The sequence below is a fragment of the Moschus berezovskii genome, chromosome 24, assembly GCF_049115385.1.
Source record: "Moschus berezovskii isolate FMDL1 chromosome 24, NW_MosBer_1.0, whole genome shotgun sequence".
In the NCBI taxonomy this organism is placed as follows: domain Eukaryota; kingdom Metazoa; phylum Chordata; class Mammalia; order Artiodactyla; family Moschidae; genus Moschus; species Moschus berezovskii.
In genome coordinates, this window is record NC_142483.1 from 1,353,974 (window position 1) to 1,368,698 (window position 14,725).

Here is a 14,725-nt window from a genome sequence, read left to right on the forward strand (position 1 = left end):
CAGCCCACCAGGCTCCTCCATCCATGGGATTTTCCAGGCAAGAGTACTGGAGTGGCTTGCCATTGCCTTCTCCGGAGGTCAGAAGAGACTCCCCCAAAACCAGCAAGGTCAGAAGAGACTCCCCCGAAACCAGCGAGATCAGAAGAGACTCCCCCGAAACCAGCGAGATCAGAAGAGACTCCCCCAACACCAGCGAGATGCTCGAGCCCTGCCCCGCCCACCCGTGCGCCCCTGCTCCTTTTCCTGTGGCTGCATCCCTGGCACAGGGCGTTGCCAAGGTTTCTGTGGCTCCAGCCTGGGTCCCATGGGTGGGACTCACGTGGTGCTGCATCCCCAGGGGTTCCTCACCAACCCACCCGCCCGCCATCCGTCTGAGCACAGGTGGGCATATCCCGGGGGGCCCTGCAGCCGGCTGGCCTGGTCCCCACCTCACGGAGGACGTGGTCGGTAGGCTCCGCAGCCGCAGAGCTCGGCCCTAGTGTCAGGCTCTGTGGGAAGACCAGGGTGGTGGGCAAAGGGGCACCCAGCGTTTAAGTGGAGGCTGGGCTGCTGTTTGCTGTGCTCCATCTCTGCCGCCAGCCCCTTCCTGTCTGTAACGGGACTCAGAGCACCTTGGGTCCTGGGGTGGGAGGAATGCGGGCCTCTCAGGCAGAAGTGCTGTCTCCACGCGAGCCAGCCCGTGATGCAGGGGTCAGCCCCGAGCAGGGGGGTCGGTGAGGCCTCGGTCCATGAGCTCAGGACGGAGCTGCTGCCAAAGCCAGGCGGGGCTGCTGTGGGCACCCCTGGCTGCGTCCCCCGAGTCTGGGCCCTGCACCCATCTCTTCCCCTGACCAGGCTCCTGGCCCTCACTTCCCGGACCTGAAGAACAAGCCTGGCAGCCTTTGGCCTGGTGGCCCTGGGCTGACCTTGAGGGGACTATCCTCCCCACAGCCCACTGGGGGTCTGGGCCTTGCCTGCCCAGGGCAGAGCCTGCAGCCACCGGTGGGCCCGCGGCTCTGGAGGAGGGTGTAAGCCTGACTGCCACCCGGACCCAGGCACAGGGACCCCTCCCTGCAGCCCCAGGCCCAGCCGGGAGCCCACAGCCGGTGGGAGCAGTGCGGGCCGTCGTTCTGCCTGGTGTGTCTGAGCCTGTGCGTCCACCAGTGTGTGCCCGTGTGAGTCTGCACTCCTGTGTGTGTCTGTGCCCATGAGTGTGAGTCTGTGCCAATGAGTGTGAGTCTGTGCCCATGTGAGTCTGCGCCCATGAGTGTGAGTCTGTGCCCATGAGTGTGAGTCTGCGCCCATGAGTGTGAGTCTGCACCCATGAGTGTGAGTCTGTGCCCATGTGAGTCTGCGCCCATGAGTGTGAGTCTGTGCCCATGAGTGTGAGTCTGCGCCCATGAGTGTGAGTCTGCACCTGTGTGAGTGAGTCTGTGCCCGTGAGTGTGAGTGTGCGCCCATGAGTGTGAGTCTGTGCCCGTGAGTGTGAGTCTGCACCCATGAGTGTGAGTCAGTGCCCGTGTGTGTGAGTCTGCGCCCATGAGTGTGAGTCTGTGCCCATGAGTGTGAGTCTGTGCCCGTGTGTGTGAGTCTGCGCCCATGAGTGTGAGCCTGTGCCCGTGAGTGTGAGTCTGCACCCGTGTGAGTCTGTGCCCATGAGTGTGAGTCTGCACCTGTGTGAGTGAGTCTGTGCCCGTGAGTGTGAGTGTGCGCCCATGAGTGTGAGTCTGTGCCCATGAGTGTGAGTCTGTGCCCGTGAGTGTGAGTCTGCGCCCATGAGTGTGAGTCTGTGCCCATGAGTGTGAGTCTGTGCCCGTGTGTGTGAGTCTGCGCCCATGAGTGTGAGCCTGTGCCCGTGAGTGTGAGTCTGCACCCGTGTGAGTCTGTGCCCGTGAGTGTGAGTCTGCACCTGTGTGAGTGAGTCTGTGCCCGTGAGTGTGAGTGTGCGCCCATGAGTGTGAGTCTGTGCCCGTGAGTGTGAGTCTGCACCCATGAGTGTGAGTCAGTGCCCGTGTGTGTGAGTCTGCGCCCATGAGTGTGAGTCTGTGCCCATGAGTGTGAGTCTGTGCCCGTGTGTGTGAGTCTGCGCCCATGAGTGTGAGCCTGTGCCCGTGAGTGTGAGTCTGCACCCGTGTGAGTCTGCGCCCATGAGTGTGAGTCTGCACCCATGAGTGTGAGTCTGCGCCCATGAGTGTGAGTCTGCACCTGTGTGAGTGAGTCTGTGCCCGTGAGTGTGAGTGTGCGCCCATGAGTGTGAGTCTGTGCCCGTGAGTGTGAGTCTGCACCCATGAGTGTGAGTCAGTGCCCGTGTGTGAGTCTGCACCCATGAGTGTGAGTCTGTGCCCATGAGTGTGAGTCTGTGCCCGTGTGTGTGAGTCTGCGCCCATGAGTGTGAGCCTGTGCCCGTGAGTGTGAGTCTGCACCCGTGTGAGTCTTCGCGCGAGTGTGAGTCTGTGCCCATGAGTGTGAGTCTGTGCCCGTGTGTGTGAGTCTGCACCCGTGTGAGTCTGCACCTGTGTGTGTGAGTCTGTGCCTGTGTGTGTGAGTCTGCGCCCATGAGTGTGGGTCTGCGCCCGTGAGTGTCAGTCTGCGCCCGTGTGTGTGATTCTGTGCCCGTGTGTGTGAGTCTGTGCCTGTGTGTGTGAGTCTGTGCCCGTGAGTGTGAGTGTGTGCCCATGAGTGTGATTCTGTGCCCGTGTGTGTGAGTCTGCGCCCGTGTGTGTGAGTCTGCGCCCGTGAGTGTGAATCTGTGCCCGTGAGTGTGGGTCTGCGCCCGTGAGTGTGAGTCTGTGCCCATGAGTGTGAGTATGTGCCCATGTGAGTCTGCGCCCATGAGTGTGAGTCTGTGCCCATGTGTGTGAGTCTGTGCCTATGAGTGTGAGTCTGCGCCCGTGAGTGTGAGCCTGTGAGTGTGAGTCTGTGCCCGTGTGAGTGTGTCAGTGCCCGTGTGAGTGTGTCTGTGCCCGTGAGTGTGAGTCTGCGCCCGTGAGTGTGGGTCTGTGCCCGTGAGTGTGAGTCTGTGCCCATGAGTGTGAGTATGTGCCCATGTGAGTCTGCGCCCATGAGTGTGAGTCTGTGCCCATGTATGTGAGTCTGTGCCTATGAGTGTGAGTCTGCGCCCGTGAGTGTGAGCCTGTGAGTGTGAGTCTGTGCCCGTGTGAGTGTGTCAGTGCCCGTGTGAGTGTGTCTGTGCCCGTGAGTGTGAGTCTGCGCCCGTGAGTGTGAGTCTGCGCCCGTGAGTGTGAGCCTGTGAGTGTGAGTCTGTGCCCGTGTGAGTGTGTCAGTGCCCGTGTGAGTGTGTCTGTGCCCGTGAGTGTGAGTCTGCGCCCGTGAGTGTGAGTCTGCGCCCGTGTGTGTGAGTCTGTTTCCATGAGTGAGTCTGTGCCCGTGTGAGTGTGTCTGTGCCCGTGTGAGTGTGTCTGTGCCCGTGAGTGTGAGTCTGCGCCCGTGTGTGTGAGTCTGTTTCCATGAGTGAGTCTGTGCCCGTGTGAGTGAGTCTGCGCCCGTGAGTGTGAGTCTGCGCCCGTGAGTGTGAGTCTGCGCCCGTGTGTGTGAGTCTGCGCCCGTGAGTGTGAGTCTGTGCCCATGTGTGTGAGTCTGTGCCTATGAGTGTGAGTCTGCGCCCGTGAGTGTGAGCCTGTGAGTGTGAGTCTGTGCCCGTGTGAGTGTGAGTCTGTGCCCGTCTGAGTGTGTCAGTGCCCGTGTGAGTGTGTCTGTGCCCGTGAGTGTGAGTCTGCGCCCGTGAGTGTGAGTCTGCGCCCGTGTGTGTGAGTCTGTTTCCATGAGTGAGTCTGTGCCCGTGTGAGTGAGTCTGCGCCCGTGTGAGTGTGAGTCTGCGCCCGTGTGTGTGAGTCTGTTTCCATGAGTGAGTCTGTGCCCGTGTGAGTGAGTCTGCACCTGTGAGTGTGAGTCTGCGCCCGTGTGTGTGAGTCTGTTTCCATGAGTGAGTCTGTGCCCGTGTGAGTGAGTCTGCGCCCGTGAGTGTGAGTCTGCGCCCGTGAGTGTGAGTCTGCGCCCGTGTGTGTGAGTCTGTTTCCATGAGTGAGTCTGTGCCCGTGTGAGTGAGTCTGCGCCCGTGAGTGTGAGTCTGCGCCCGTGTGTGTGAGTCTGTTTCCATGAGTGAGTCTGTTTCCATGAGTGAGTGTGAATCTGTGCCCGTGAGTGTGAGTCTGCGCCCGTGAGTGTGAGTCTGCGCCCGTGTGTGTGAGTCTGTTTCCATGAGTGAGTCTGCGCCCGTGTGAGTGAGTCTGCGCCCGTGAGTGTGAGTCTGCGCCCGTGAGTGTGAGTCTGCGCCCGTGTGTGTGAGTCTGTTTCCATGAGTGAGTCTGTGCCCGTGTGAGTGTGTCAGTGCCCGTGTGAGTGTGTCTGTGCCCGTGAGTGTGAGTCTGCGCCCGTGAGTGTGAGTCTGCGCCCGTGTGTGTGAGTCTGTTTCCATGAGTGAGTCTGTGCCCGTGAGTGTGAGTCTGCGCCCGTGTGTGTGAGTCTGTTTCCATGAGTGAGTCTGTGCCCGTGAGTGTGAGTCTGTGCCCGTGAGTGTGAGTCTGCACCCATGAGTGTGAGTCAGTGCCCGTGTGTGTGAGTCTGCGCCCATGAGTGTGAGTCTGTGCCCATGAGTGTGAGTCTGTGCCCGTGTGTGTGAGTCTGCGCCCATGAGTGTGAGCCTGTGCCCGTGAGTGTGAGTCTGCACCCGTGTGAGTCTGCGCCCATGAGTGTGAGTCTGCACCCATGAGTGTGAGTCTGCGCCCATGAGTGTGAGTCTGCACCTGTGTGAGTGAGTCTGTGCCCGTGAGTGTGAGTGTGCGCCCATGAGTGTGAGTCTGTGCCCGTGAGTGTGAGTCTGCACCCATGAGTGTGAGTCAGTGCCCGTGTGTGAGTCTGCACCCATGAGTGTGAGTCTGTGCCCATGAGTGTGAGTCTGTGCCCGTGTGTGTGAGTCTGCGCCCATGAGTGTGAGCCTGTGCCCGTGAGTGTGAGTCTGCACCCGTGTGAGTCTTCGCGCGAGTGTGAGTCTGTGCCCATGAGTGTGAGTCTGTGCCCGTGTGTGTGAGTCTGCACCCGTGTGAGTCTGCACCTGTGTGTGTGAGTCTGTGCCTGTGTGTGTGAGTCTGCGCCCATGAGTGTGGGTCTGCGCCCGTGAGTGTCAGTCTGCGCCCGTGTGTGTGATTCTGTGCCCGTGTGTGTGAGTCTGTGCCTGTGTGTGTGAGTCTGTGCCCGTGAGTGTGAGTGTGTGCCCATGAGTGTGATTCTGTGCCCGTGTGTGTGAGTCTGCGCCCGTGTGTGTGAGTCTGCGCCCGTGAGTGTGAATCTGTGCCCGTGAGTGTGGGTCTGCGCCCGTGAGTGTGAGTCTGTGCCCATGAGTGTGAGTATGTGCCCATGTGAGTCTGCGCCCATGAGTGTGAGTCTGTGCCCATGTGTGTGAGTCTGTGCCTATGAGTGTGAGTCTGCGCCCGTGAGTGTGAGCCTGTGAGTGTGAGTCTGTGCCCGTGTGAGTGTGTCAGTGCCCGTGTGAGTGTGTCTGTGCCCGTGAGTGTGAGTCTGCGCCCGTGAGTGTGGGTCTGTGCCCGTGAGTGTGAGTCTGTGCCCATGAGTGTGAGTATGTGCCCATGTGAGTCTGCGCCCATGAGTGTGAGTCTGTGCCCATGTGTGTGAGTCTGTGCCTATGAGTGTGAGTCTGCGCCCGTGAGTGTGAGCCTGTGAGTGTGAGTCTGTGCCCGTGTGAGTGTGTCAGTGCCCGTGTGAGTGTGTCTGTGCCCGTGAGTGTGAGTCTGCGCCCGTGAGTGTGAGTCTGCGCCCGTGAGTGTGAGCCTGTGAGTGTGAGTCTGTGCCCGTGTGAGTGTGTCAGTGCCCGTGTGAGTGTGTCTGTGCCCGTGAGTGTGAGTCTGCGCCCGTGAGTGTGAGTCTGCGCCCGTGTGTGTGAGTCTGTTTCCATGAGTGAGTCTGTGCCCGTGTGAGTGTGTCTGTGCCCGTGTGAGTGTGTCTGTGCCCGTGAGTGTGAGTCTGCGCCCGTGTGTGTGAGTCTGTTTCCATGAGTGAGTCTGTGCCCGTGTGAGTGAGTCTGCGCCCGTGAGTGTGAGTCTGCGCCCGTGAGTGTGAGTCTGCGCCCGTGTGTGTGAGTCTGTTTCCATGAGTGAGTCTGTGCCCGTGTGAGTGAGTCTGTGCCCGTGAGTGTGAGTCTGCGCCCGTGAGTGTGAGTCTGCGCCCGTGAGTGTGAGTCTGTGCCCATGTGTGTGAGTCTGTGCCTATGAGTGTGAGTCTGCGCCCGTGAGTGTGAGCCTGTGAGTGTGAGTCTGTGCCCGTGTGAGTGTGAGTCTGTGCCCGTCTGAGTGTGTCAGTGCCCGTGTGAGTGTGTCTGTGCCCGTGAGTGTGAGTCTGCGCCCGTGAGTGTGAGTCTGCGCCCGTGTGTGTGAGTCTGTTTCCATGAGTGAGTCTGTGCCCGTGTGAGTGAGTCTGCGCCCGTGTGAGTGTGAGTCTGCGCCCGTGTGTGTGAGTCTGTTTCCATGAGTGAGTCTGTGCCCGTGTGAGTGAGTCTGCGCCCGTGAGTGTGAGTCTGCGCCCGTGAGTGTGAGTCTGCGCCCGTGTGTGTGAGTCTGTTTCCATGAGTGAGTCTGTGCCCGTGTGAGTGAGTCTGCGCCCGTGAGTGTGAGTCTGCGCCCGTGTGTGTGAGTCTGTTTCCATGAGTGAGTCTGTTTCCATGAGTGAGTGTGAATCTGTGCCCGTGAGTGTGAGTCTGCGCCCGTGAGTGTGAGTCTGCGCCCGTGTGTGTGAGTCTGTTTCCATGAGTGAGTCTGTGCCCGTGTGAGTGTGTCAGTGCCCGTGTGAGTGTGTCAGTGCCCGTGTGTGTGAGTCTGTTTCCATGAGTGAGTCTGTGCCCGTGAGTGTGAGTCTGCGCCCGTGTGTGTGAGTCTGTTTCCATGAGTGAGTCAGTGCCCGTGTGAGTGAGTCTGCGCCCATGAGTGCACTCGTGTGTGATGTTTTTTCATAGAAGGGGGGTGACTTAGAGGCCAGCTTCCTGACAGGGCAGTTGTAAAACATTCATAAAACTTTTACTGGACTTGCCACCCTTCCAGATAAATATTTTTCGATTTTATGGGCTTGTTTTAGGGCCCTAAGCTTAATCATGGCTTTGTAGCTGCTTTGAAAAAAAATTAATTATTGTTTTGGCAAAGGGAGCCCCCGCCTCCACCCCACCAAAGGCAGCAGCTCTCTGAGCTCATGAATTCCTGCCTCTCAACTCTTGCCCTCTCCCTGCGTGCCCTCGCAGTACGCTGGGGTGAGCCTGGTCGCGGGAAAGCGGGAGAGGAAGACTCACTCCTGCCCCCACTGCCGCCCCAGCCTCGTGGGAGGGTGGTCAGTCAGGCCCACAGTGCCCATGGGAGGACGGGCTCGGGGTCCCGCTGGGCACCTGCCACCCCCGTGGAGCTGCCCGCTGGGCCGATGCAGGTAGGCTTGCACAGCCCCTGCTCCTTCCTGCCCCTTGCAGGCTGAGCCACACCCCATCGCCGCCCAGCGCTCTGCTGCAGCTCCGTCCTCCCCACGGTGGCGATAGGTGTGTGCCGTGCACACTGTGTGCACGCTGAGGGCAGGGCCCGGCTGTGCGTGCCGTCACGCACGCCCGGTGGGCCCTGGCAGGGCTGATGGAGTGTGCCCATCTGTGCTCCGCGCTGCATAAACCTTTGTGCTGGACGCGGCCCTGAGTGCTCTGTGTCCTGAGCTCCTGTGGGCCTCGTAGTTCAGAGACGCCGTGGAGGCTGTCTCCTGCTTCCGGGCCACCGTTTTTCTCTTCTGTCTCTGATGAGAACACAAGCCCCAGGAAAGATCCCCCAGATACCTCTGCCTGTGCACAGACGGGGCCAGTGTGCCTGGGCAGGGTGGGAGCCTTCTTGGAGGCGGCGGCACTGAGCTTCGCCTGAAGGGGGCGGGGAGGTGGCCTGGGGAGGGCTGTTCCAGGCGGAAGGAGCTCTGGCTCTGCCGCCCAGAATACAGGGGTCGAGGGGACGCTGGGTGGGGCGCGGGGCGCCTTCTGAGGGGCAGGATCGGAGGTAACTGGGGGTCCTGGCTCCAGGAGGAAGGGCTGACCCAGGCTGGAGAGTGGAGAGAGGATCAAGGATCGGGCCAGATGCGGTGGGTGACCAGGTAACCTGAGGGCGGGGGAGTCGGGACGCGCCGAGAGTCAGGTGTCTCTGCCCCATGCCAGGCCCCCCGGGGGCGGGGACCCTTGCGGTCACATGGCGGAAGGCTGTCAGCCGTGCTGTGGGGATGCAGCGACTGTGCCACCAGCCTTGGAGGGCACACTGGGGCACCCGGGGTGAGGGCTGGTCCCGCCCCAACACCTGCCTCCCTTGGGCCTGCGAGAGCCAGCCAGCCCGCTCTGCCCCGGCCAGGGAAGGTGGACCCCGGAGCCCCTGTGTCTGGGCAGGAGTGTGGAGGGACCCGGCTGTCACCTCCAAGCCCCCATGGCAGTCCGGACTGCAGCCCACCCGCCCACGTTGGAGCCGGGGCCGATACGTGATCAGACCGCCCTGGAGCCAACCGCCCCAGCCTTTGTGCCCCTTCGTTACCCCGGATGAGGCTTTTTCCCGACTCATAAAAATGACAGTTTTAATACATGGAATTTTTTTTTTTTTTTTTTAGGAAAAGCAATATGAAGAAGACTTTTATTGTCAATAAGCTCTACCTTTTAAACCAGTTATCGCAGTTTCTGTTCTAGGTATTTTAATTGAAGAGTAACTGCTGTTAGCGAGTGTATGCGATTCGGGAGTGGGTGTCTGGAGTATTCAGATTCAGCTTTCTCGCCGGTGGGGACCGTGTCGGTGGGGCCACCAGGTCCCAGGCCCGTACCTGCCAGCCTTGGGGATCTGTGGGTGGAGGAGGCCCTTGCAGGAGGGTCTGTGACCAGCATGGGCTCCTGGCGGCAGGGCCGGCGGGTGTGTACCCCCGGCTGGCTCGTCCCGACCCAGGAGCCCCCCCGCTCAGGCCGGAACGTTCGCAGCAGTGGCCCTGCCTCTGGGGTCTCCTGTTGGAGGCGCGTGTGCACGTGTGTGCGTGTGTCTGTGTACTCTCTGCTGGCCGGCCCGCCTCAGGACGTGTGTGTGTATCGGGGGTGGGGGGGTTGCTGTGGGTGGGGGTGCTGGGCGGGGGTGATGGGGGCTGTGCTGGGGTGCGGGGCAAGGAGGGGGCCTGGCAGGGGCAAAGCCGCGGCTGCGGGCGCACAGGTGTGCAGGAGCAGCTGGCAAGGCCGGGCTGGAGAACTTGGATGCCGGCCTGAGGAGTGGCTGAGGATTTCTGAGAGGGGTGCTCGGGTCTTTGTTCTGGAAGGATCTCTGGCTGCCGACCCACGGGCAGATCAGAGAGGGAGCTGGCCCGAGAGCCTGGAGGCTCCTGCCAGGAGGCCAGTCCCGGGCCTGCTCTCCCCCATGCTGGGGCACCCACCGCTGCTGCAGGGTCCAAGGCCCGGGCTCCAGGCTGCAGCCCGGGAACAGCCCTGTCACGCCTGCCCTGGCTGAGGGGAGCGGGAGCCAACGCTGGTGCTGGGGGTTCCCCGGGCGCCCAGAAGCCCCGCACCAACTGAGCCCATTGCAGGTGGCCTTGGACGCCTCTGCCCAGGCTGCCCCCGTGACCCACCCTCTGTCTGATGCTCACAACGAAGTCATTTCCTACTTCAGAATGGTTTTCTTTTTCACCTTAAAACAAAGTCCTTCCTTCCACACGGCACCCTGCTTTCCCTCCCCACACACCCCCGGTCGCCAAAGCCTTAGCTGCGTTGTAATTTCAATTTACACAGTGTGGGGGAAGATTTCTGCAAAGGGTCCTTTTTTGTTTTTGAAGAATTCATCATTGCTGCTAAGAAGCTTAATATAAATTAAAGGAGGAATTAGGCAACATTAAGACATCAAAATAGGGGTGCGGGCGCCCACTGCCTCGCCTCCGCCCATCAAAGGGCCGCGTGGACCCGTCGAGTGTGGGAGCCTCAGACGGGCCCCGCTCCCGGACGGGCCTGTCGCTGCCGCCTCCCTGATTCCCTTTGTCGCAGGGACACACGTCTGATAAAAGCTTAATCACCTTATCTTTTTAAAGCAAATTGCATCTTTGTTTACATACGGGGTCCATAGCGGGAAGGGAAAGGAGGGAAGCTGGGCCCCCTCCGCCCAGGCTGCCAAGCTCGATGCTGGGAGCGCACGTGAGCAGCCGGCCGCCTGGAGGAGGCGATCCATCCAAAGTCGCCATTCCCCCGGTAGGCCTTCAGCAGGAGGGGAGCCGGGGGGCCGGTCCTCAGGCGGCCCTGCCCGCCCTGCGCCGCGCTCGCTCGCCTCCCACGCTGCCTGCCTGTCCTCCTGGTCTGGGCCAGCCTGGGTCCAGTCTCAGAGGCCTCAGCCACACCCACCCTGTCCAGAGTGGGGCTCCGGCTGAACTCACAGTCCCTGTGTCCCTCTGAGCTCCCCAGCCCCCGTCACCCCACAACGCAACCCCCACAAAGGCCCCCCCACACGGCCCAGAGCTGCGTGCCCCGGGAATGGCTGGAATGGCTGGACTTGGGCTGGCCAAGGGGGGCCACCGGGGGGGCCAGTGACCCCGAGCCGCTTGCAGGGATCCGTTCCCACTGGAGGGTGCGGGCCGCCCACCCGCGTGGAGGCCCCTCGCCCGGGCTGGCCCCTGACATGAAAGCCACGCCAGCAGCTGGAGGCAGTTTGGCGGCTTTGATGGCCGTGTCGGGGCGGCACCCGCGGCCCGGCCTTGGGAAACAGCACGGCCACATTCTTCCCTGATTACTGAGCTGGCCCGGCCAGCAGCCTCCAGCCCATTGTGCCTTTGTGTGGGGCTGGCGCTCGGTGAGAAAGGCCAGCCCGGCCCTGGGAGAGTGTCCCCAGGGGGAGCCATGGGGAGCAGCGTCACCCCCAGGGTCACACCCGCCACCCCCAGGCTGCTGGGGCCGCTGGTCAGGGGTGGGGCAGGCCAGCTGGGCTCCGAGAGTCCCCAGGTTCAGGGAGAAGGGGCAAGGACGCCCTGAGCCCGGGTTCAGGCGCTGCGAGAGCCTGGAACCTGGCGGCCCTCCCTCCTGCCCCACTGCCAGACTGGGTCACGGGCGGGGCCACTGGCCTGGTGGGCGGTGTTTCCCACTGGGTGGTCCCCTGGTCTGCTGCACCCAGGCGGGACCCCACTCACCCTCTGTTTTCGTCCAACACAGCCGCCTGCACCCGCAGGCCAGACCCCTGTCCCTGCCCTCGCACCTGACAGGCCGCTGGGGAGCTCCTGTCCCAGGGGTTCCGGGAGGCCCCGCCAGCCTGGCTGGGACAGCGGCTGAGGAAGAGTCGGCAGGGAGGGCAGGGCATGTGTCCAGACGCGGCGCCCTTGGTGTGTTGGCCACGGGGCCACACTCAGGACCCAGGATGCGAAAGAGGGGGGAGGCGCCGTCACCTGGGCGGAGGTCCGCACAGCGGACCCCGGTCAGCAGTCGCCCAGGGCAGTGGTCCCCGGGGTGGCTCCAGGGACACCTCCTGTGCAGGCAGGGGCTAGGAAGAGCTGACAGAATTCAGCATCAGCGTCAGACGCTGTGGCCTCCACAGGTGCAAGGAAGGGCCTGAGACCCTCCCTGTCTGCCTGTGAGCCCAACTCCGGGGGCACCTTGCAGACACAGAGCCCGCAGTCCCCCCAGAGGCCTGGCCCCGCAGCCCCACCAGCATGGGGTGTCACGCTCCCCCCAGGACCGGACGCTCAGACTGCGGCTGTCAGCACTTCCACGTGGCTGGTGCCCAGGGCCGGGCCTCCCGGGTCCTCCCAGTCATTCCCGGAGGAGCCAGCCCTCAGCACCGCCCCCGGTGGCCTGCAGGCCGCCCGCCTGACTTGCTACTGCTTCCTGCCTGCCCGAGCTCTGAGAATGCGCCCCCCAGCGTCTCCCAGGCAGGAGAATTGTGTGCAGGCTTCCAGGTGACCACCGACGCCCTGACCTGCCCTCCATCCATGCCACTGGCCACTCGGCCGAGGGGAAAGGCCACCATGAGAGGAAAGGCCACCATGAAACAAGGCAGCTCCCAGTAGCATTGCCAGGAACACTAACAGCCAGCTGCCCCAGCGAATGATCTCTGCTGGTCGGCATGCTGGCCTTGTGTCCAGACCACCCCATAACGGAGCAGAGGGAAGCGGGGCTGGTGTCTGAGGAAGGCAGAGAGACGCTGCGTCCTCGTCAGTGCCCAGTAGACTCCCAGCTTCACTGCTCCAGGCGGCGTGAGGTCTGTGGAACAAGAGCCCTCACGGCGAGATGGCCTGCAGATTGGGCCGCGCCTGTCTCCCTGCCGGGTGTGGACGCCGGGAGCCCCCTGCCCCTATAGCCGTCAGACCTCACGGCACCAGAGGGCCCGGGCGCCCGTGCCATCTACCAAGGTCGGTGCCAGCCTCTGCCCTGCAGGAGGAGCCTGGAGGCAGAGGGCACCTGCTGGCCTGGCGCCTGCGGGAGGGCTGGCCCAGGGCCCTTCCCACGCCCCTCGCCCTGGCCCAGGGACTGCGGTTCCACAGCCCGCTGCCCAGCAGGAGCCTGGCTCCCTGGGGCAGCAGGCCCCTCAGCCACCTCGTCCTGGAGCCTCGTTGGCTGAGCGCCCGGCCCCCCAGGGGGCGCAGGCTGAGGTGGGTGGTGGAGAGGCGGACGGAACCCCTGTGCAGGGCCGGGCACAGCTGCTCCTTGTGCAGGTCTGCTGCAGCACGTGATGGGCTGGGGTCGGCAGCCCGCATTCAGCCCCAGACGTGGCCCAGAGTTTACACGCCCGCCCAGCCCAGCTCCCTCAGACCCCGCTCCACTCTCCTCAGGGAGCCAGCCAGCACCCAGGTGGGGATGGGCGGGGAGGACCCCCCAGACACTGGCATGGGCGGGGCAGTAGGGCAGGGGGCGCCCACCCCCACCCCGCAGGCTCCGGACACCCAGCCAGGGGTCTGTGGGCGCTGGAGCCCCCTGTGTGTGTTAGGAATGCTCACCATCCTGGGGCATGGCGGCCTGCCAGGACCCTCGCTGCCCAGAGGGGGAGGGCACAGCTTGCTCCCACCAGGACCCCCGGCAGGGTCGCAGAGCTCACAGAAGGGGAGCGGCTGGTCCCGGGGTGCCCGCTGGTGCAGGGCTGGCCCGAGCCTCAGCCCGTCACCCCAGGGCTCACAGGTAGGGTGGCCCCCACTGGCAGCCCATGAAGAGGCTGCCTCCTGCTGCCCCCAAGCAGGCTCCTCGTAAAGACAAACCCTGAGAAAGGGGCCCTGGTGCTGGGGGGGGAGGCAGGGCATCTTCATGGAGGAACAGCATTGGCAGTCGTGAGTGCAGCGAGGGCCCAGGCCCGGCTGCGGGGACACGGAGAGTGGTGGGCAACAGGCACCAGCAGGAAGCGAGTTCTGCTGTCGCTCAGCCAGCAGCGGAGACAGTGGGTCTGCACCCGGCGTGGGCGCCTAGAGGAGCCAGGGACCTGTGGGGCTGCCCCACTCGGCCTGGAGTCGGGGGACAGCGTCCGCCAGCACCCGGGGAGGGGCGCCAGCCTGAGCTCCACCTGCCCCTCCCACCCTCCCACCCGCCGGGGTCCCTGGGCAGAACCGTGATGCCACCCGCAGAGTCACCCTGGGCGGGAGTGTGTCTCGGGTTTCGGGTGAGAGTCAGCGTGAGCGCCCGGGGCAGCGGCCGTTCATGGCAGGAGAGGGCACGGTCAGCGAGCACAGGGCTGGCCCAGGGGCCTGGGCGCAGGGCGGGCGCGGGCAGGGTCCTGGGCGCAGGGCGGGCAGGGGCCTGGGCGCAGGGCGGGCACGGGCAGGGGCCTGGGCGCAGGGCGGGCGCGGGCAGGGGCCTGGGCACCAGTGCGAGCCTTGCTAAGCTCCAGGCCAGCGTTGGGGGGGGCACAGGAGGGGCGGGCCCAGCCGGTGCTGGGGGTCCTGGCTCCATCGGGGGGCAGGTGCTGGGGGTCCTGGCTCCATCGGGGTCAGGTGCTGGGGGTCCTGGCTCCATCGGGGGCAGGTGCTGGGGTCGCGGCTCCACCGGGGGGCGGGGTCACTGCAGAGCCAGGACCAGGTGGAGTGACAGGCTCCCCATCTGTGCCTCACAGGTGGCCTGAGCCCCAAGTCCAAGCAGATCCTGACGTCCGTCCTCAAGAAGCGGGGCCGCAGCGGCCGGGGCGAGGCAGCCAAGCCGGAGGAGGCGGAGCGGCCAGAGCCCACCCAGCCCGTGGGCCTCAGCCTGTCCTTCAAGCGCTACGTCTTCGATGCCCAAAAGCGCATGGTCCAGTCTCCCTGAGTGCCCGCTGGCCCCCCAGACCCAGCCAGGCCACAGTGCTAGACGTGCCTCCGCCTCTGGGTCCTCCGAGGCCCCGGGCTCTGTCCCTGCCCCTCCGTGCCTCTCGCCAGAAGAGCCATCTTGAAAGGCTCAGGGTGTCCCAGGCTGCCCAGTTTGCAGCTGCAAATAAATGCCCCATGGTGCCCACCTGCTGTGCTGGTCCCTCTGCTTTCACGGGCACCCCCACCCTCCTGAGGCAAATGTCAGAGGAACTGCTGAGGCTCCTGATGGGCCTGGGGCCACAGGAGGGACCCAGACTCAGCACCCAGCGGGCTGAGGGTATCCACGAAACGTCAGGCCCTTAGGCAGCCTGGGTGGCCCCAGGGTCTCCTGGACCATGAGAGAGTAGCCATGTCCAGGGAGGGCACCTCCCAGAGGAGCACCCGTGGGGTATGTGGGAGCTGTGGGGGCCAGGCCAGTGCCACGGGGCAGGAGGCAGGCCGCGGTCTGCCCCCACAC

The 14,725-nt window shown here is 63.7% G+C and overlaps 1 protein-coding gene across 2 annotated transcripts in view; it reads left to right on the top strand.

Moving 5' to 3' along the window:
* EEFSEC (eukaryotic elongation factor, selenocysteine-tRNA specific) overlaps positions 1-14,418 on the top strand; it is a 115,590-nt gene extending 101,172 nt beyond the window's left edge. For both annotated transcript variants that reach the window (XM_088831894.1, XM_088831893.1), the window contains exon 7: positions 14,040-14,418. In XM_088831894.1, the coding sequence (XP_088688020.1) occupies positions 14,040-14,227 (188 nt within the window). In that variant the 3' untranslated portion in view covers positions 14,228-14,418. The remainder of the gene's footprint in view (positions 1-14,039) is intronic.
* Positions 14,419-14,725: the final 307 nt, after the last annotated feature.